Genomic DNA, 20,745 nt, shown 5'->3' with positions numbered 1-20,745 from the left:
AGACGACACGAAAACAAAACAAGGCAAAAACGAAGCAAAAGAAAACAGATGACGGAAGGTAACCAACGAGGTCGACAAAAGACCAGAGGGAAACCTCATCGAAAATCAACAGACGTTCCAATAATATTGGAAGGTTCAAAGAGACTCGCGAACCAACGAGAACCACGACAAGCACCCCTGAGCAAGGGACACGCAGGGACAATGAAAAGAAGTGGTGTAGGCATTGTATGTACAAGGCAAGATATAAATCCATCAACGGGTGTTTCACACCTCCTATGAATGTACCTTACCTGAACAAACATTAGTTTTTTTTGGGGGGGGGAACAGTATCACAACGTAAAAGCAAAAAGGGTAAGGAAAAGGGGGCGAAACACACCCCCAGGAACGACGGGACCGACGAACCCGAAGGAACACGGAACCGAACCCAGGGAGGGGTATACCCGAAAACAACAGGAACACAGAGAGGGAAGGAACAACCCCACTCTGAGGAACTGCCAGCCCCTCACCAAAGGTACAAGGACCCAAGAGGGGCAAACGGGGCCGAGGCTCCCCAGGCAACCCCTCCCTAGCCCCGGGAACCTCTACGGCATGACCCGGAGCCGAGCCGCACCCCCAAAGCCCCAGCTTGACAAGGAAAAGCCGGGGCAACCGTGCAAACACTAAGGAAGGGAGCCCACTGGTCAGACCCATACGGCACGGCTGGAGGAACCGACTCGAATGCCTCCGTCGCTACCCCGGAAGAGGAAACCCCCGAGACCGCCTGAGTCTCAACCCAACCAGACCCCGCCCCAACCCCAAAACCCTCCTATGGTTCGGAGCAGGAAGCAAGTAAGGAAGTGTGTAGAACAGAAGGGGAAGGACAAGGAGCGGAAGGAGCCAGAGCCAAAGCGACCCCCACCCCCCAAGTCCGGACCCAAACCACCAAAACGGGGCAGCCTCGGGGCATCCGGGGCCGCAACAACCAAGAGCGTCGCAGCAATCTACAACCAGCAAGCAATGCCGCAGCCGCCTGCACCCGATTAACATGACCAGCGGCCTGGGTGAAAGGGAGCACGTACCGACAACACTCACCGTACGACTCCGGGTCACAAAAACAATGACCCAACAGGTAGCATGGCGGAGGCACAACCGGTGAGTGTCACCCTGAGACAAGGGAACAGATCAACTGACAAACTCACAGGACGCGAGAGGGATTCCGGGGACACACTTATAGGACCACGGAGCCCCCGTGGGGTTTTCCAGGGCCCGTAGCCATTGGTACATGCAAAAGGGAAGCCCAGGCAGGGTACCACGAACCAGCGCCCAATACTACCAACAAACTGCTTAAGCTGAAACCCCGGGACGTGTCCACTCATGGGGGCCAAGCAGGGAGTACCACCAACAGAAGGAATCGAAAGAAATCACCTAGAACATGAATGGGGGACCACAAAGGCAGACCCCCACCAGGCAGAAACAAAAACAAAAGAAAAATCCCGCAAGAGGACAACGTACCCAGGCGAAACAGAGCCGGCCGTTGTCATGGTGAAAACTAGCTGTGCAGTACCCCGTGCCCCTACCAGTGACGAAAACTACCACCTACCCAGAGACAAACCAGGGCAACAAACCCCCAGTTGACTCCAAGGGCAGCCCAGTACCGAGCAGTAAAGGACACAGCGGAGGTAGAACCCAAGGGAGCCGGTCGGCCGAGCGGACAGCACGCGGGACTTGTGATCCTGTGGTCCTGGGTTCGATCCCAGGCGCCGGCGAGAAACAATGGGCAGAGTTTCTTTCACCCTATGCCCCTGTTACCTAGCAGTAAAATAGGTACCTGGGTGTTAGTCAGCTGTCACGGGCTGCTTCCTGGGGAGGAGGCCTGGTCAAGGACCGGGCCGCGGGGACACTAAAAAGCCCCGAAATCATCTCAAGATAACCTCAAGGTGACTTGTGGAAGGTGGCCCCAAGCCCCAAGGGCAGTACTTACAGGGCACCTAGGGAATATAGCCCTAGGCGCATGCAGCCCAAGTACCGTGGAATCATACTCCTGGCTCACACCCCACCAGTAGAGACAGTCCACACCACAAGGCACAGAACTGAAACGAAGCCGGAGCCAGAGGCATTCGACCAGCCAGTAATTCCAGCAGCCAAGAACTGCCAGTTGGATTGCTGGCGTGGAGGGTCTGGGGCTCCCACTTCCCCCTCCCTGGGAGGAGGGGTTGCGCAGACGGTGGCGCAGCGACGTGATGATGTCATGCTAGTTAGATAATTTTGTTTGAGGAGTTCTGTCCACTCGTTCGGCTTTTGGTAGCTATATTTTTACCAGAGTAGGGGTTTGTTTTCGGGCGCCTACCTTTCTGGGTGCCTATCCCGGTTGATGGCAGACATAGAATGCTCCCAACCACACGGGGGTTTCTATAGGCCATTACTCCTCGTGCCTCTTTGAGGGGGCCAGGTTCTGGCTCGTGGTCCCCGGTAGGCAAGAACTCCTAGCACTTTGACTGATGCCAGAAAGTTATACATATCCATTCAGCCTGGATAGCTCCAGGGAGCTGACGGGGCTCCCCTCAGAAAAAACTAATCTGGTCCCTAATCATAAAAACATTCTAAAGAAACAAGGAAAATAGAGTTTGAAATCTGTAAAAAATCAACCAAAAAAAAATTTTAAGTCCCAAGTTCGGAGAGTTGTGACTTATTTATTTGTTGACCAATTTAATTGTCTTCACATAGTTAGGGACAGGTATGCACTCTCCAGCATGTAAAGGTTACAACAAATTCAAATAATAAACGAAGGAGGAAAAAAATAAAAACCATAAAAAAAAAAATTCCCCTAAAAAATATTTTTTGAACATTGTTGAAAGTAACTGATAATAACTTTGGGCAATGTATTTATATGATATATAACAAAATAGAACATAATAACATACTTACTTATTATTATTTGTGTTATGTATTACTCACCAATGCTATAAAGGCACCAGCTGCATATCCACTTTGTGGACACTACTTACTACTATTCTTCTTCTTTGTGCGTCGAATATTGCATCTCTTTATTATTGCATTATTCATCAGTTCCAGTTAATAGCTGTTCTCTTTATCAACAAAACGTTCTTTTTTTTAAATATTCGTCTAAAATCAATTTCTGAAAATATTTTGATGAAAGTTTCACGACGCTAAAGCCAATAAGTTGGAGATTTGTTTAATATTTTTAAGTAATTTTTCCATAATTTGAATATTTTAAAATTCTGCCCCCTTTTGCTGAGCAGTTTAATGGTTAAGGTTTCACTGGTTGAAGGCCTTTTTGGCTTTCTGGTAAGCATAGGTCTTCACATGTCATTCAGTAACCTAGTCAAACTCCCTGTAACCTGGATTTCTGTCCGAGTTTGGCAAAATTTGGCGGGCAAAAAACTGACTCAATCTTGACTGGATTATTCAAAGGTTCAGACTGATGTGGGAGGAATAGAGTTGTCCTGATTAGTGAGCACTTACATTGCTGAAAGAGCTCAGTAATTTGAGTTCCATAACCCAAATAAATTAGCATTTATCATTTTTAAGTAAATAGTGATTGTAATTGAGATATTTTACACAAAAATTGCCAGTTTGTTACTTTTTGTGACATTCCTGGTAAGAAATTCCCCTAAGTCAAATGTTCAGGTAACTAATCGGGATGTGCCCCAAATGATTCGGATTACCAAACCCAGACAATAATCAAACTGGGTAAAAATGGACATTCAAATAAAGAATATTAATTTACCTCATAACCATCAGTTCAATAAGAGTTCATAAAGGACATTATAGGCAACAGATTTTTTACCTTAAGGAACTTTTGAATATCACTGTGTGCATTGGGGCACTGCACTTCTCGTGTATCATGCAAGACCTCGACTTGCGTGGCTCCAGCATCTTCAGCATTTTGCACCAATTCCTGGAGTTAAAATTCCATATTTATATATATTCCATATTTAAATATATTTTTAAAAGACAAGAATTATAATACACTCCACTATTACAATATTTATTAACACTATTAAATCGTTTGTTACAAATATCATAAAATGTTGCCAAAATTCCAAAAATATCTAATACATACTAAATAAAATTTGTTTCTATATCTATACAGTTTTTCATATACTGTACCATATTTGCTGGCATATAAGTCAACAATGAACCCTAAAAATTTATCCAAATCCAGGGGTCGACTTGTCCCCAAATATAAAATGTAATCCTTTAACACAGAGATAAGCAAGTGAAAATTTTGACCTAACACTCAATGTACAACACTTGTCACAACTCTCACAGCCCAGGGAACAATTAATTAGGGCAGGCAAGGAGGGAGGGAGCCAATCAGGCTGAGAGGGAAGGAGGTAGGCAGTCAGGCAGGGAGGAAAGAAGGGAGCTAGGCTGGGAGGGAGGAAGGCAGGCAGGGCCAGAGGGAGGGAGGGAGGGAGGCCAGCAGGGCCAGAATGAGGGAGGCAAGCAAGGCCAGAGTGAGGGAGGCAGGCAGGGGGAGAGAGTGGGAGGGAAGGAAGGAGGCAGGCAGGAAGAAAGTGAGAGAAGGAGGGAGTCAGGCAGACAGGGAGCCAGAGAAAGGTGGGAGGCAGACAGGGAGGGGAGGAAGCCAATGGGTGGGAGGGCAGGCTGGCAGGCATGGAGGGAGGCAGGGAGGGAGAAAGCTAGGCAGGAAGGGAGGCGAGCGAGCAGACGGACGGACAGGTTGATAGATGGCCAGGCAGGCAGGCAGGCAGGCAGGCAGGCAGGCAGGTGGCTGGACAGGTAGCCAGGCAGGCAGGTTGGCAGATGGCTGGGCAGGTAGCGAACGAAGGAGGGAAGCAGGGAAGCAGGGAGGAAGGTAACAAAGGAGGGAGGCAGGGAGGCAGGGCAGGGCAGTGTATTCTGCCTCCAGACTTCCCTCACAACACTGTGGGTTGATAGGTAAGTACAACGCCAGTCAGCCAGTCAGAAGCATGGTTGCTTCATGCAGGAGGCTACACCATGTCGTAAAAATTTTCTCAAAAGGTAATGTATCCCAACTATTTAAAATGCACCACAATATTTTTTTTTTTCATACAGTGGGGTAGGGAAAGTGGTTCTTCTTTGTTTTGGGGGGGGTCATCTTATGTGCTGAGTATAGACACGCCGACATATGGAGTACTTTACAGCTTTTAATATAATGTAAATTTAAACACAAAGCTGAAACCTGCATAATCTGTATTTATGAAAATATGACAGGCATTCAGTTACCAATTTGCTTCGTTGTTCACTTATACTGTAGATATATATTCACATTAAATATCACTATTATATCAGAAACTAACATATCCCCTTAATGGGGATCTTACACTTGTTAATTTCAAACTTACCTTGATTATTTGACCATTATCAGGATACTGGGTAAGAATATTTCTTAAGAGACCCACAACAGTAGGGATCTCAATAGTATTACAGAGAAATGGATTATCTGGAAATATACATACAAGGTAATTAGTAACATTCAATACTGTAATTTAATACATTATCATTTATTATGATTAAGGTGAAACATATCATTAGATCTACATCATAAATATAATGGTAGACAGTGAATATATTTGATCAGTTCACAATTGCTGATAAGAAGCCTCCAGGACTACAACAGAAAATAGAATCCAAAATGCTCACAATCAGGAATGTTTAGTTCGAATCCCAGGTGGGCAAATGGTTCAGCATGTTTCCTATCACTTAGTGATCATGTTCACCTAGCACAAATAGGTACCCAAGGTATACTTATTATTTATGTTAGATACCTTGTTGGGTTGCAAACTGGGGGGGGGATGAATCAGCTTGTTGGGTTGCATACTGGGGGGAGGGATCAGCTTGTTGGGTTGCATACTGGGGAAGGATCAGTTTGTTGGGTTGCATACTGGGGAAGGATCAGTTTGTTGGGTTGCATACTGGGGAAGGATCAGTTTGTTGGGTTGCATACTGGGGAAGAATCAGCTTGTTGGGTTGCATACTGGGGAAGGATCAGCTTGTTGGGATGCATACAGTTGAAGGGTCAGCCTGTTGGGATGCATACATATACATATACATATATATATATATATTGGTGTATACTGGCAGCAGGTTTTCTTTTAAACATGTTTCATTGAATATGACCGCATATTCTGTATTTATTATTTTCTGGTTTAGGGCTTCTATCCCTCTAACTATTTTCTTAGCATCAGGGCTTAATTGAAATAGGAGTTCTCCAAAACTCATTTTCGTACTTTTAAGGCGAAGAAAAGAAGTGATTTACTATAGAGTGTATTACACTTATTTATATAATTTGCACGACGTTTCGAACCTCCATGGTTCATTCTCAAGTGAACAGATCTTACAATACTAGTTGATTTTATACCCGCACTGGGTCAGGTGATAATACAATGAAGGTGAAAACATGGGGGGATACATAAGGGATAAAAATGTGAGGTGAAACATAAGAGGCTGCAGAAGGCTTATTGGCCCATACGAGGCATCTCCTATCTAAACAAAGATTAATCCAGTGTAATTGGCCTGTTATGTTGGACATTGTCTTCTGTGTTGGCATCGATATGTTCTTGTCTTGTCCTTACTCTCATGGTGGGTAGAGTTACTCTACCCTCTACCCACCTCATAAATATAATGGTATGTTCCACCTTTAAAAATAGGGAAGGGAGTACCACCTCTGGCTGGAAGAAGGGGGACCCATAGCCTCGGAGGAAACCACACGTAACGCATTGGAGGGAATGTAGGTCCCCTCCAATACAGTTTCTGTGTGCTTTTCTCCTACCACCCCCTTCCCTTTTTTTTTTTTTTCCTTTATTGTGTATTTAAAGGTTACAAAACATACAAGACAAATGCCTAAAGGTTATGGATCTCTTGAAGCTTCTATATATATATATATATATATATATATATATATATATATATATATATATATATATATATATATATATATATATATATATATGTATATATATATATATATATATATATATATATATATATATATATATATATATATATATGTATATATATATATATATATATATATATATATATATATATATATATATATATATATATATATATATGTATATATATATATATATATATATATATATATATATATATATATATATGTATATATATATATATATATATATATATATATATATATATATATATGTATATATATATATATGTATATATATATGTATATATATATATATATATATATATATATATATATATATATATATATGTATATATATATATATATATATATATATATATATGTATATATATATTTATATATATATATATATATATATATATATATATATATATATATATATATATATATATATATATGTATATATATATTTATGTATATATATATATATATATATATATATATATATATATATATATATATGTATATATATATTTATATATATATATATATATATATATATATATATATATATATATATATATATATATATATATATATATATATATATATATATATATATATATATATATATATATAGACACACACACACACACACACACACACACACACACACACACACACACACACACACACACACACACACACAAAGAGTTCTTACATTCTTGTAGTCACTACGCATAGTGACTAGTCCACATAGGACTTCGGGGAAGTCCTTAATCCTATATTCCGCAGAATAAGACCCTGCCAAATTAAGGCTACAGGCTACAGTTAAGGATTGATGCCCAGTAAATCCTCCTAAACCAGGGAACAAACCTAGGACAAAGCACTCGTGAAATGTCAGGTGAGTGATTTAACCCTTAAAGGGTGCAAATCATACGTATGTATCGTATCGCAAATCGTTTGTATGTATAGCCTAAGAGTTAAGTTTCTCAAATGCTTTCATTGTTTTTTACATAACCTACTAGCAAATGCTCCAACTTTGTCTAAATGATCACCAACGTAACTTGGAAAACCAAGAAAATCAAAAATAATTTTAAATTTGAATATTGAAAACTTCAGAGTTTCAAATCAGATTAAAAAATATAAAGTATCACCAACTGTTCATTTGGTATGATCTTCATTTTCATAACATTAGAATATAGGTTTTCAGTATAATTTACTGTAAAAAAAATCGTCAATATGGCATTTGACATATGCAGCAAATTTAAGACAAAAAAAACTATACAGTACTTTCTAAAATCAGATATTCTTATTTTCTCCTCTCATTATACTACACACTAATGTATCCCTATCTTACATACGGTATCTATGCATGGGGTTCAACCTCAAATTACCTCAAGCCTATCATCATTCAGCAAAAATCTGTTATCAGAACTTTAATAAACTCTGTCTTCACACAACACACAGCCTTCTGTTCAAGTCTTTACATGCTAAACTTACACTTACTCCACACATTCTCGTGTGCTTTTTACATGTCCAAAACCTTGTTCCTAATTGCTAATCTTGATCTGAAACTTTTCCTTGACAGATGTAATCTATCAGTGATTAATGTAATCTATCAGTGATTACAGTGATTAATGTAATTACTATGCTATGTATCCTCACAATCCCAATGTACCTTCTAATATATATATATATATATATATATATATATATATATATATATATATATATATATATATATATATATATATATATATATATATGTCGTACCTAGTAGCCAGAACTCACTTCTCAGCCAACTATTCAAGGCCCGATTTGCCTAATAAGCCAAGTTTTCCTGAATTAATATATTTACTATAATTTTTTTCTTATGAAATGATAAAGCAACCCTTTTTTCTATGTATGAGGTCAATTTTTTTTTATTGGAGTTAAAATTAACGTAGATATATGACCGAACCTAACCAACCCTACCTAACCTAACCTAACCTATATTTATAGGTAAGGTTAGGTTAGGTAGCCAAAAAAAGCTAGGTTAGGTTAGGTTAGGTAGGTTAGGTAAACGAAAAAACATTAATTCATGAAAACTTGGCTTATTAGGCAAATCGGGCCTTGAATAGTAGGCTGAGAAGTGCGTTCTGGCTATTAGGTACGACATATATATATATATATATATATATATATATATATATATATATATATATATATATATATATATATATATATTAGTATATTTTGGTAGCAGTCTTTCCTGTAGACATATATTATTAAATATGACCGAAAAAGTAAGATTAATAATTCTAACACGAATTTTCTCAAAAATTGAAAAGATACTGGTAATGGCTCAAAAGGGCCACCACTTATGGGATATTCATGCCCGTGCCACCTTTTGGGTGGCTTAATCTTCATCAATCAATCAATCTTCCCTCACACACATTACTAGCAGGCAAGAGAGTTGCTTGTTAGTTACCACAGGCAAGGAGTTGCCATATCACAACCCATGAGCCTTTTCTCAAAAAAAAGATCATTGGGGAATATAAACCTGGATATGCGTATGGAAATGTCAAGACGCACAAGCCTGGAAACCCACTTCGGCCAATCATTAGCCAGATACCCACACCCACGTACAGACTGGCGAAGCGACTCAACGGCCTGCTGACTCCTTATGTTCCTTGCGCCTTCAGCCTGAAGTCTCCAAAGGAATTTGTGGACTTACTGCGGGGCACACGGGCCACAGGGATAAGAGCCTCGTTGGACGTAGAATCGCTGTTTACCAACGTACCTGTGGACGAGACAATCGGAATGATAGCCGACAGAGTGTATCGTGATCCAGCCTGTACTCCTCTTGACATGCCAGAAAGTATTCTGAGGAAACTACTCCAAGCTTGTACTAAAGAGGCACCCTTCTTGAGCCCGGATGGGCACATGTATAAGCAAGTAGATGGGATCGCCATGGGTTCTCCCCTAGGTGTCCTGTTTGCAAACTTCTACATGGGTACCATCGAGCAAAAAGTCTTAGTCGACATGAACTTGAAACCGGCCATATACTGCAGGTATGTTGACGACATTTTTACACAGGTACCTGATGTCAGACATCTGCAGGAGCTGAAGGAGGCATTTGAGCAGAGTTCCGTGCTGCGTTTCACTTACGAGACGGAAAAGGATGGGAAGCTGCCTTTTCTAGATGTAACAGTCATGGAAAAGGGCGGAGGTTTCCACACTGCAGTCTACACTAAGGAAACAAACATAGGAATGTGCCTAAATGCCAAAAGCGACTGCCCTGACAGGTACAAGAGGAGTGTTGTTAACGCATACGTCGACCGTGCTCTCAGCCACAGCTCAGAATGGAAGCAAGTCGACGAAGAACTCTGTAGGGTAAGGCAGGTCCTAGTCAATAACTGCTTCTCCAATGGTTTCATCGAAGACATCATAATAAGGAAAGTGAAAAGCCATGCAACCTCTGAAGAGACAACTAACACAACACCTATACCCCCTATTAGACTATTTTACAGGAACTTCTTTTCCACAGCTCATAAAATGGAGGAAAGGGTCCTGAAAGATATTGTTAATAGAAACGTTATCCCTACAGACAAAAATCAGAGGATACAACTGACGATTTACTATAAAACCAGAAAAACGGCCAGCCTACTCATGAGAAACTCTCCAGACACAAAACAGAACGCTTTAAAAGAGACTAACGTCGTCTATGCCTTCAAATGCCCACTTGGGGACTGTAAGCTCCAAAAAACCCAGTATATAGGCAAGACAACAACATCTCTTTCTAGGCGTTTAACGATGCATAAGCAACAGGGCTCCATTAAGGAACATATAATCTCTTCCCATAACCAAACCATCGCCAGAGAAATCCTAGTAAACAACACAGAAATCATCGATAGATACAGCGATAGCAGGCGGCTTGACGTTTGCGAGGCACTACACATCAAGAAGTCAACACCAGCAATCAACAGCCAATTATTGCACAACTATATTCTACCCACCTCAAGACTCCGCTCCAATATAGAAGCATCAAGAAATATGGACCAATAGGCTTTCTACAAACACTTCTATTCAATACCCATTGTTTCTGTTCTGTCTTGTGTTGATACTTTTAATACCCTATTAATATCCCCTCTTGTTCTGTCTTGTGTTAATGCCACATCACCCCTCCCACCTCACTCAAATGTAGATATAAAATCAGAGATACATAAGTTCTAATCAGTTGTGTATTTGTGAAGTCTTTGAAAATGTAATAAGTTTTACGAAACGCGCCCGTGTCGCGTCAGACTAGAAATAAAAATGAATTTTGGAGAAGTGATTTTTGATTTACCTCCAACAGTGAAGCGTAATGTACGAAAGATTGAGAAAATTCGTGTTAGAATTATTAATCTTACTTTTTCGGTCATATTTAATAATATATATATATATATATATATATATATATATATATATAAATATAAATATATATAAATATATATATGACAATGTCAGACCACGGAGGAAAAATGAAACAGGAAATTTCCTTAAGTACTTTCGTATATTAAATACATCTTCAGAAATACATCTTCACCTTCTGAAGATGTATTTAATATACAAAAGTACTTAAGGAAATTTCCTGTTTCATTTTTCCTCCGTGGTCTGACATTGTCACATTCTTAATCACGTGTTTATTTTCGTGATATACACACATAAATATATATATATATAAATATATATATTTTAATATATATAAATATATATATATATATATATATATATATATATATATATATATATATATATATATATATATATATATAAATAAATAAATAAATACATAAATAAATAAATAAATAAATAATAGAACCCATGAGCACCGCCAGAAATAAATGCATCGCTTCAGTTTCAAGTCTTTATTTTTAAGTATACTTTTCCACATCATGCCTGAAATGCTGTGGATGTTAAGTTGCTTTACATACCTACTTCCTCTATTTTGAAAACCAACATCCTGCTTGTAACTCATTTAATATGTACTGTATGTACTTTTCCCTAAATAAACATTATCATTATCTTTGATATTTCTAAAGTCAGACTAAATCTTTGTAAACTTCTCATGCAAATTAAAGCCAAATAATAATAATCTCTAAATAATTTATATACAGTAATTAATTTTATATAAAAGTTAAAAAGTTACTATAACTTACCCATAATGATGGCTGAAGCTTCGCCTACCTCATAAGACCAGTCAGCGCTCTGGAGCTGAAAACATCATGACAACATTATAATAATGGACACTGTAGAAGCCTATTCGCCTATGCTAGGCAGGTCTAATTATAATACACTAATACCGAAATGAAGACTTACCACAATGAAACAAGTTTACCACACCACACTGTCTCATATGTATTTAATTATTTTTGTCAGGAACAGGAAGCCTGTACTTTGGTTTGGCTAGAATTGGATTGGATTGGACTGTTAGAACATCAGTGACACCGTCACCAGAACACCAATGACACACTCCCCAAAATGTGAACTTGAGTTACACAATCACCAGAATGTGAACACCTGGACCCATCACAATGTGAATGTGAATGTGAACACAGGACCCATCCTGTTTCTAATATATGTGAACGATCTTCCAGAGGGTATAGACTCATTCCTCTCAATGTTTGCTGATGATGCAAAAATTATGAGAAGAATCAAGACGGATGAAGATAGACAGAGACTACAGGATGACCTGGACAAATTGGAGGAATGGTCTAGAAAATGGCTGCTAAAGTTCAACTCAAGAAAGTGTAAGGTGATGAAATTAGGCGAAGGGAGCAGGAGGCTGAACACAAGGTATCATCAGGGAGGGGAAATCTTGCAAGAGTCAAATAGAGAGAAGGATCTGCATGGGGGTTGATATCACACCGAACCTGTCCCCAGAGGCCCACATCAAAAGAATATCATCAGCGGCATATGCTAGACTGGCCAACATAAGAACTGCCTTTAGAAACTTGTGTAAGGAATCTTTCAGAACCCTGTATACCACTTATGTAAGACCAATCCTGGAGTATGCAGCTCCAGCCTGGAGTCCATACCTAGTTAAACACAAAACAAAGTTAGAGAAGATTCAGCGGTATGCCACCAGGCTCGTCCCGGAACTGAGAGGATTGAGCTACGAGAAAAGGCTAAAGGAGCTGAACCTCACATCCCTGGAAAACAGAAGAGTAAGGGGAGACATGATAACCACCTACAAAATTCTCAGGGGAATTGACAGGGTGGACAAAGACAAACTCTTCAGCACGGGTGGGACACGGACAAGGGGACACAGGTGGAAACTTAGTACCCAGATGAGCCACAGAGACGTTAGAAAGAATTTTTTCAGTGTCAGAGTAGTTAATAAATGGAATGCACTAGGAAGTGATGTGGTGGAGGCTGACTCCATACACAGTTTCAAATGTAGATATGATAGAGCCCAGTAGGCTCAGGAATCTGTACACCAGTTGATTGACAGTTGAGAGGCGGGATCAAAGAGCCAAAGCTCAACCCCCGCAAGCACAATTAGGTGAGTACAATTAGGTGAGTACCAGCAACACCCTCACATGAATGTGAACACAAGCAATATCCTCACCAGAATATGAAAAACAGGAACATTCACCAGAATGTGAACACCAGCAACTCTCCAGAATGTGAACACCAGAAACACTAACCAGAATGTAAACACCAGCAACACTGATATAACACCCTCACCAGAATGTGAACACATGTAACATCCTCAAATTAAAAAAATAAAAAAAAAATTCAAATGTTTATTCAGGCAAAGTACATACATACAAGGGGTGATACAAATATTGATGAATTTATAGATAGAGGTAGTACATAAAAGGCCTAAAGCCAATATTACGCAAAGCGTTTCGAGCAGGAAAAACACTAAAGACTAAAACTTAATACTAATTGAGATGAAAGTATAAAATGTGAGAAAATATAAAAATAAAAAAGGGGGAACATGGCAGAAAAACAGCAAAAATACAATTTGGTCGACAAACAGCACCGTTTAAAAAAACAGACATGAGTTGACATTACAGGGGCAAGGCAGGTTACAAGGAGTTAATTAGGTAGTGCTTAGTTTTTATCTTAAACTGGTTGAGAGAAGTACAGTCTTTAACATGATTGGGAAGGTCATTCCACATTCTGGGTACCTTGATTTGTAGAGCATTTCTAGTTTGATTGAGTCGTACTCTTAGAATATCAAAAAGGTATTTGTTTCTGGTATGGTGCTCATCCTCATCAAAATGTGAACACCAGTACCACCCTCACAGGACACCAGCAACACCATCTCCAGAATGTCAACGCCAGCAACACCATCACCAGAATGTCAACGCCAGCAATACCCTCACCAGCAAGTGAACAACAGCAACATTCTCACAAGAATGCGAACACCAGCAACACCATCACCAGAATGTGAACACCAGCAACACCCTCACCAGAATTAGAACACCAGTGACACCCTCACCAGAATGAGAACACCAATGACTCCCTCACCAAAATTAGAACACCAGTGACACCCTCACCAGAATGAGAACACCAATGACTCCCTCACCAAAATTTTAACACCAGTGACACCCTCACCAGAATTAGAACACCAGCGACACCCTCACCAGAATTAGAACACCAGCGACACCCTCACCAGAATTAGGACACTACCAACGCCCTCACCAGAATTAGAACACTAGCAACACCCTCACCAGAATTAGAACAATAGCAACACCCTCACCAGAATGTGGAACACCAGTAACACCCTCACCAGAATGTGAACACCAGCAACACCATCACCAAAATGTGAACACCAGTGACTCCCCTCACCAGAATGTGAACACTAGCAACACCCTTCTCACCAGAATGTGAACACCAGTGACACCCTCACCAGAATTAGAACACCAGCGACACCAGAATTAGATCACTACCAACACCCTCACCAGAATTAGAACACTAGCAACACCCTCACAAGAAATAAAACACTAGCAACATCCTTAACAAAATTAGAACACTTGCAACACCCTCACCAGAATTAGAACACTAGCAACACCCTCACCAGAATTAGAACACTAGCAACACCCTCACCAGAATGTGAACACCATAACACCCTCACCAGAATGTGAACACTAGCAACACCCTCACCAGAAATAAAACACTAGCAACATCCTTAACAAAATTAGAACACTAGCAACACCCTCACCAGAATGTGAACACTAGCAACACCCTCACCAGAATGTGAATGCCAGCATCCTCCTCACCAGAATGTGAACACCAACAACACCCTTCTCACCAGAATGTGAACACCAGTGACACCCTCACCAGAATGTGAACACCAGCAACACCCTCACCAGAATGTGAACACCAGTGACACCCTCACCAGAATGTGAACACCAGCAACACCATTCGCCAGAATGTGAACACCAGCAACACCCTCACCACAATGTGAACACCAGCAACACCCTCACCAGAATGTGAACACCAGCAACACCCTCACTAGAACGTGAATACCAGCATCACTCTGACTAGAATGTGAACACCGTAAACACCCTCACCAGAATGTGAACACCAGCAACACCCTCACTAGAACGTGAATACCAGCATCACTCTGACTAGAATGTGAACACCGTAAACACCCTCACCAGAATGTGAAAACCAGCAACACCCCTCACCATAATGTGAACACCAGCAACTCCCTCACTAGTATGTGAACACCAGCAACACCCTCACCATAATGTGAACACAAGTAACATCCTCACCATAATGTGAACACAAGCAACACCCTCACCAGAATGTGAACACCAACAGCTTCACCAGAATGTGAACACCAGCAACATCCTCACCAGAATATGAACACCACCAACACTCACCAGAATGTGAACACCAGCAACTCCCTAGAATGTAAACACCAGCAACACCCTCACCAGAATGAGGGATATTATTGCACAAGCAGATAAAGATAAATCACGACTGTTGATACTGGGGGACTTCAACTTTAAAGCAATAGACTGGGAGGCCTATGAAGCAAGAATGGAGGACTTTTGGACATGCAGATTTGTGAACCTCATTCTGGAGACATTCTTGTATCAACACATAAAGCAGGCCACAAGAATGAGGGAAGGAGATGTACTGTCAGTACTGGATCTAGTATTCACCAGGAAAGAAGAAGAGATATTTGACATCCAGTACCTTCCTCCCTTGGGAAAGAGTGATCACGTCCTGTTAGACATTGATTATGCTTTAAGATATCATCTAGAAGAAAATGGGGACATTGAAACAGTTGATAAACTCGATTTAAGGAGAGGACACTATGTGGAACTTCGAAATTTTTTTAATGAGTGTAGTTGGACAGAATTGTTGCTAGGCAGGGAAGTAAATGAAATGTATGCCAAACTTTTAAAAATATATGAGGAAGGCACACAAACATTCATACCAAAACAGAGATGCAGGGCCAGAAAACAGGATTGGTTCGACAGAAATTGTGAGAGGGGCAAGAGACCAAAAGACACAAAAATGGAATCAGTATAGGAAGAGGCCAAACCCCCAAACATACCAGTGATACAAAGATGCAAGAAACAACTATATGGCAATAAGGAGAGGCAGAATGAAATTTTGAAAAAGGGATAGCGGATAAATGTAAAACAGAACTGGGCCTATTCTACAAATTCATAAACAACAAATTGCGGGTAAAGGATAATATCCAGAGGTTGAAAATGGGGAACAGATTCACGGAAAATGAAAAGGAAATGTGTGAAACATTAAATGAAAAGTTCCAAAGTGTGTTTGTACAAAATGAAATCTTCAGAGAACCAGACACAATAAGAATTCCAGAGAACAACATATGGATAGAGGTGTCAAGAGATGAAGTGGAAAATATGCTAAAGGAGCTCAGTAAGAACAAAGCAGCTGGCCCAGATGGCGTTTCACCATGGGTTCTGAGAGAATGTGCATCTGAGCTCAGCATTCCACTTCACATGATCTCAATCCCTGTGTACAGGAATCGTAGTAGACGTGTAGAAACAGGCTAACATAGTTCCATTCTACAAAAGTGGCAGCAGGGAAGACCCCCTCAGTAATAGACCTGTATCATTGACAAGTGTAATAGTGAAAGTATTGGAAAAAATAATCAAAACTAAATGGGTAGAACACCTGGAGAGAAATGATATAATATCAGACAGACAGTATGGTTTTCGATCTGGAAGATCCTGTGTATCGAATTTACTCAGTTTCTATGATCGAGCCACAGAGATATTACAGGAAAGAGATGGTTGGGTTGACTGCATCTATCCTGACCTAAAAAAGGCTTTCGACAGAGTTCCACATAAGAGGTTGTTCTGGAAACTGGAAAATATTGGAGGGGTGACAGGTAAGCTTCTAACATGGATGAAAAATTTTCTGATAGAAAAATGAGGGCAGTAATCAGAGGCAATGTATCGGAATGGAGAAATGTCACAAGTGGAGTACCACAGGGTTCAGTTCTTGCACCAGTGATGTTTATTGTCTACATAAATGATCTACCAGTTGGCATACAGAATTATATGAACATGTTTGCTGATGATGCTAAGATAATAGGAAGGATAAGAAATTTAGATGATTGTCATACCCTTCAAGAAGACCTGGACAAAATAAGTATATGGAGCACCACTTGACAAATGGAATTTAATGTTAATAAATGTCATGTTATGGAATGTGGAATAGGAGAACATAGCCCCCACACAACCTATATATTATGTGAGAAATCTTGAAAGAATTCTGATAAAGAAAGAGATCTAGGGGTGGTTCTAGATAGAAAACTATCACCTGAGGACCACATAAAGAATATTGTGCATGGAGCCTATGCTATGCTTTCTAACTTCAGAATTCCTTTTAAATACATGGATGGCGATATACTAAAGAAATTGTTCATGACTTTTGTTAGGCCAAAGCTAGAATATGCAGCTGTTGTGTGGTGCCCATATCTTAAGAAGCACATCAACAAACTGGAAAAGGTGCAAAGACATGCTACTAAGTGGCTCCCAGAACTGAAGGGCAGGAGCTATGAGGAGAAGTTAGAAGCATTAAATATGCCAAAACTAGAAGACAGAAGAAAAAGAGGTGATATGATCACTACGTACAAAATAGTAACAGAAATTGATAAAATCGACAGGGAAGATTTCCTGAGACCTGGAACTTCAAGAACAAGAGGTCATAGATATAAACTAGCTAAACACAGATGCCGAAGAAATATAAGAAAATTCACCTTCGCAAATAGAGTGGTAGACGGTTGGAACAAGTTAAGAGAGAAGGTGGTGGAGGCCAAGACCGTCAGTAGTTTCAAAGCGTTATATGACAAAGAGTGCTGGGAAGACGGGACACCCTGAGCGTAGCTCTCATCTTGTAACTACACTTAGGTAATTACCAGCGACACCCTGAAAGAACACCCCTCACCAGAATATGAACGCAAGGGGACTGGTAGCTGACAGCACGCGGGACTCGTTATCTTCTGGCCCGGGTTCAATTCCAGGCGCCGGCAGAGAAAAATGGGTAGTTTCTTTCACTCTGATGCCCCTGTTACCTAACAGTAAATAGGTACCTGGGAGTTAGACAGCTATTACAGGCTGCTTCCTGTGTGGGGTTGTGGGTTGTGATTGAAAAAAAAGTTAGTTAGTAACAGTTGATTGATTGACAGTTGCCAGGCGTTCCAAAAGAGCAGAGCTCAGCGCCTGCAAGTACAACTAGGTGACCACAACTAGGTGCATACAAGTAACATCCTCACAAGAATGTGAACACCAGTGACACTCTCACCATAATGTGAACTGCAGCAACACTCACCAGAATGTGAACACCAGCAACACTCACCATAATGTGAACACCAGCAACACTCACCAGAATGTGAACACTAGCAACACTCACCATAATGTGAACACCAGCAACACTCACCAGAATGTGAACACCAGCAACACTCACCAGAATGTGAACACCAGCAACACTCACCATAATGTGAACACTAGCAACACTCACCAGAATGTGTTTCTGGTGAATACCAGCAACACTCACCAGAATGTGAACACTAGCAACACTCACCAGAATGTGTTTCTGGTGAATACCAGCAACACTCACCAGAATGTGAACACTAGCAACACTCACCAGAATGTGTTTCTGGTGAATACCAGCAACACTCACCAGAATGTGAACACAAGCGACACCCTCACTAGAATGTGAACATCAGCAACACCAGAATGTGAACACCAGCAACACTCACCATAATGTGAACACCAGCAACACTCACCAGAATGTGAACACCAGCGACACCAGAATGTGAACACCAGCAACACTAACCAGAATGTGAACACCAGCAACACTCACCAGAATGTGAACACCATGCCAAAATTATGAGAAGGATTAAGACAGAGGAGGACTGCTTGAGGCTTCAAGAAGACCTAGACAAGCTGAAGGAATGGTCAAACAAATGGTTGTTAGAAAGTTTAACCCAAGCAAATGTAATGTAATGAAGATAGGTGTAGGGAACAGGAGGCCAGATACAAGGTACCATCTGGAAGATGAAATACTTCAAGAGTCAGAGAAAGAAAAAGACTTGGGGGTTGATATCACGCCAGACCTGTCTCCTGCAGCCCATATCAAGAGGATAACATCAGCGGCATATGCCAGGCTGGCCAACATAAGAACAGCATTCAGAAACTTGTGTAAAGAATCATTCAGAACTTTGTATACCACATATGTTAGGCTAATCCTGGAATATGCAGCTCCAGCATGGAATCCATATCAAGTCAAGGATAAGACCAAACTGGAAAAGGTTCAAAGGTTTGCCACCAGACTAGTACCCGAGCTGAGAAGTATGAGCTACGAGGAGAGACTACGGGAATTAAACCTCACTTCGCTGGAAGACAGAAGAGTTAGGGGGGGGGGACATGATCACCACATTCAAGATTCTCAAGGGAATTGATAGGGAAGATAAAGATAGTCTATTTAACACAAGCGGCACACGCACTAGGGGACACAGGTGGAAACTGAGTGCCCAAATAAGCCACAGAGATATTAGAAAGAACTTTTTTAGTATCAAGAGTAGTTGACAAATGGAATGCATTAGGGAGTGATGCGGTGGAGGCTGACTCCATGCACAGTTTCAAGTGTAGATATGATAGAGCCCAATAGGCTCAGGAACCTGTACACCTGTTGATTGACAGTTGAGAGGCGGGACCAAAGAGTTAAAGCTCAATCCCCGCAAGCACAACAAGGTGAGTACAACTAGGCGAGTACCAGCGACTCACCAGAATGTGAACACCAGCGACACTCACCAGAAAGTGAGTACCAGCGATACTCACCAGAATGTGAACACCAGCGACACTCACCAGAAAGTGAGTACCAGCGATACTCACCAGAATGTGAACACCAGCGACACTCACCAGAATGTAAACACCAGCGACACTCACCAAAAAGTGAGCACCAGCGACACTCACCAGAAAGTGAACACCAGCAACACTCACCAGAAAGTGAACACCAGTGACACCAGAAAGTGAACACCAGCGACACTCACCAGAATGTGAACACCAGCGACACTCACCAGAAAGTGAACACCAGTGACACTCACCAGAAAGTGAACACCAGTGACACTCACCAGAAAGTGAACACCAGCGACACTCACCAGAATGGGAACACAAGCAACACTCACCAGAATATGACCACCAGAAACACTCACAAAAATATGAACACCAGCGACACCCTCACCAGAATGTGAACACTAAGAACACCCTCACCAGAATGTGAACACCAGAAACCCCCTCACCAGAATGTGAACACCAATGACACCATCACCAGAATGTGAACACTAGCAACACCCTCAGAATATGAACACCAACAACTCA

At 40.8% G+C, this 20,745-nt stretch overlaps 1 protein-coding gene across 5 annotated transcripts in view; it reads right to left on the bottom strand.

The window, feature by feature from the left end:
• Positions 1–20,745, bottom strand: part of LOC123766594 (sacsin-like) — a 117,946-nt gene that overhangs the window by 83,007 nt on the left and 14,194 nt on the right. For all 5 annotated transcript variants that reach the window (XM_069308155.1, XM_069308154.1, XM_069308153.1 and 2 more), the window contains exons 2-4: positions 12,070–12,124; positions 5,334–5,431; positions 3,788–3,898 (exon numbers count right to left, since the gene is read on the bottom strand). In XM_069308155.1, coding sequence (XP_069164256.1) covers positions 3,788–3,898; positions 5,334–5,431; positions 12,070–12,073 — 213 coding nt within the window. In that variant the 5' untranslated portion in view covers positions 12,074–12,124. The remainder of the gene's footprint in view (positions 1–3,787; positions 3,899–5,333; positions 5,432–12,069; positions 12,125–20,745) is intronic.

The sequence above is a fragment of the Procambarus clarkii genome, chromosome 62, assembly GCF_040958095.1.
Source record: "Procambarus clarkii isolate CNS0578487 chromosome 62, FALCON_Pclarkii_2.0, whole genome shotgun sequence".
In the NCBI taxonomy this organism is placed as follows: Eukaryota; Metazoa; Arthropoda; class Malacostraca; order Decapoda; family Cambaridae; genus Procambarus; species Procambarus clarkii.
The sequence above is the reverse complement of the archived record's forward strand: the minus strand, read 5'-3'. Positions and strand labels throughout refer to the sequence as shown.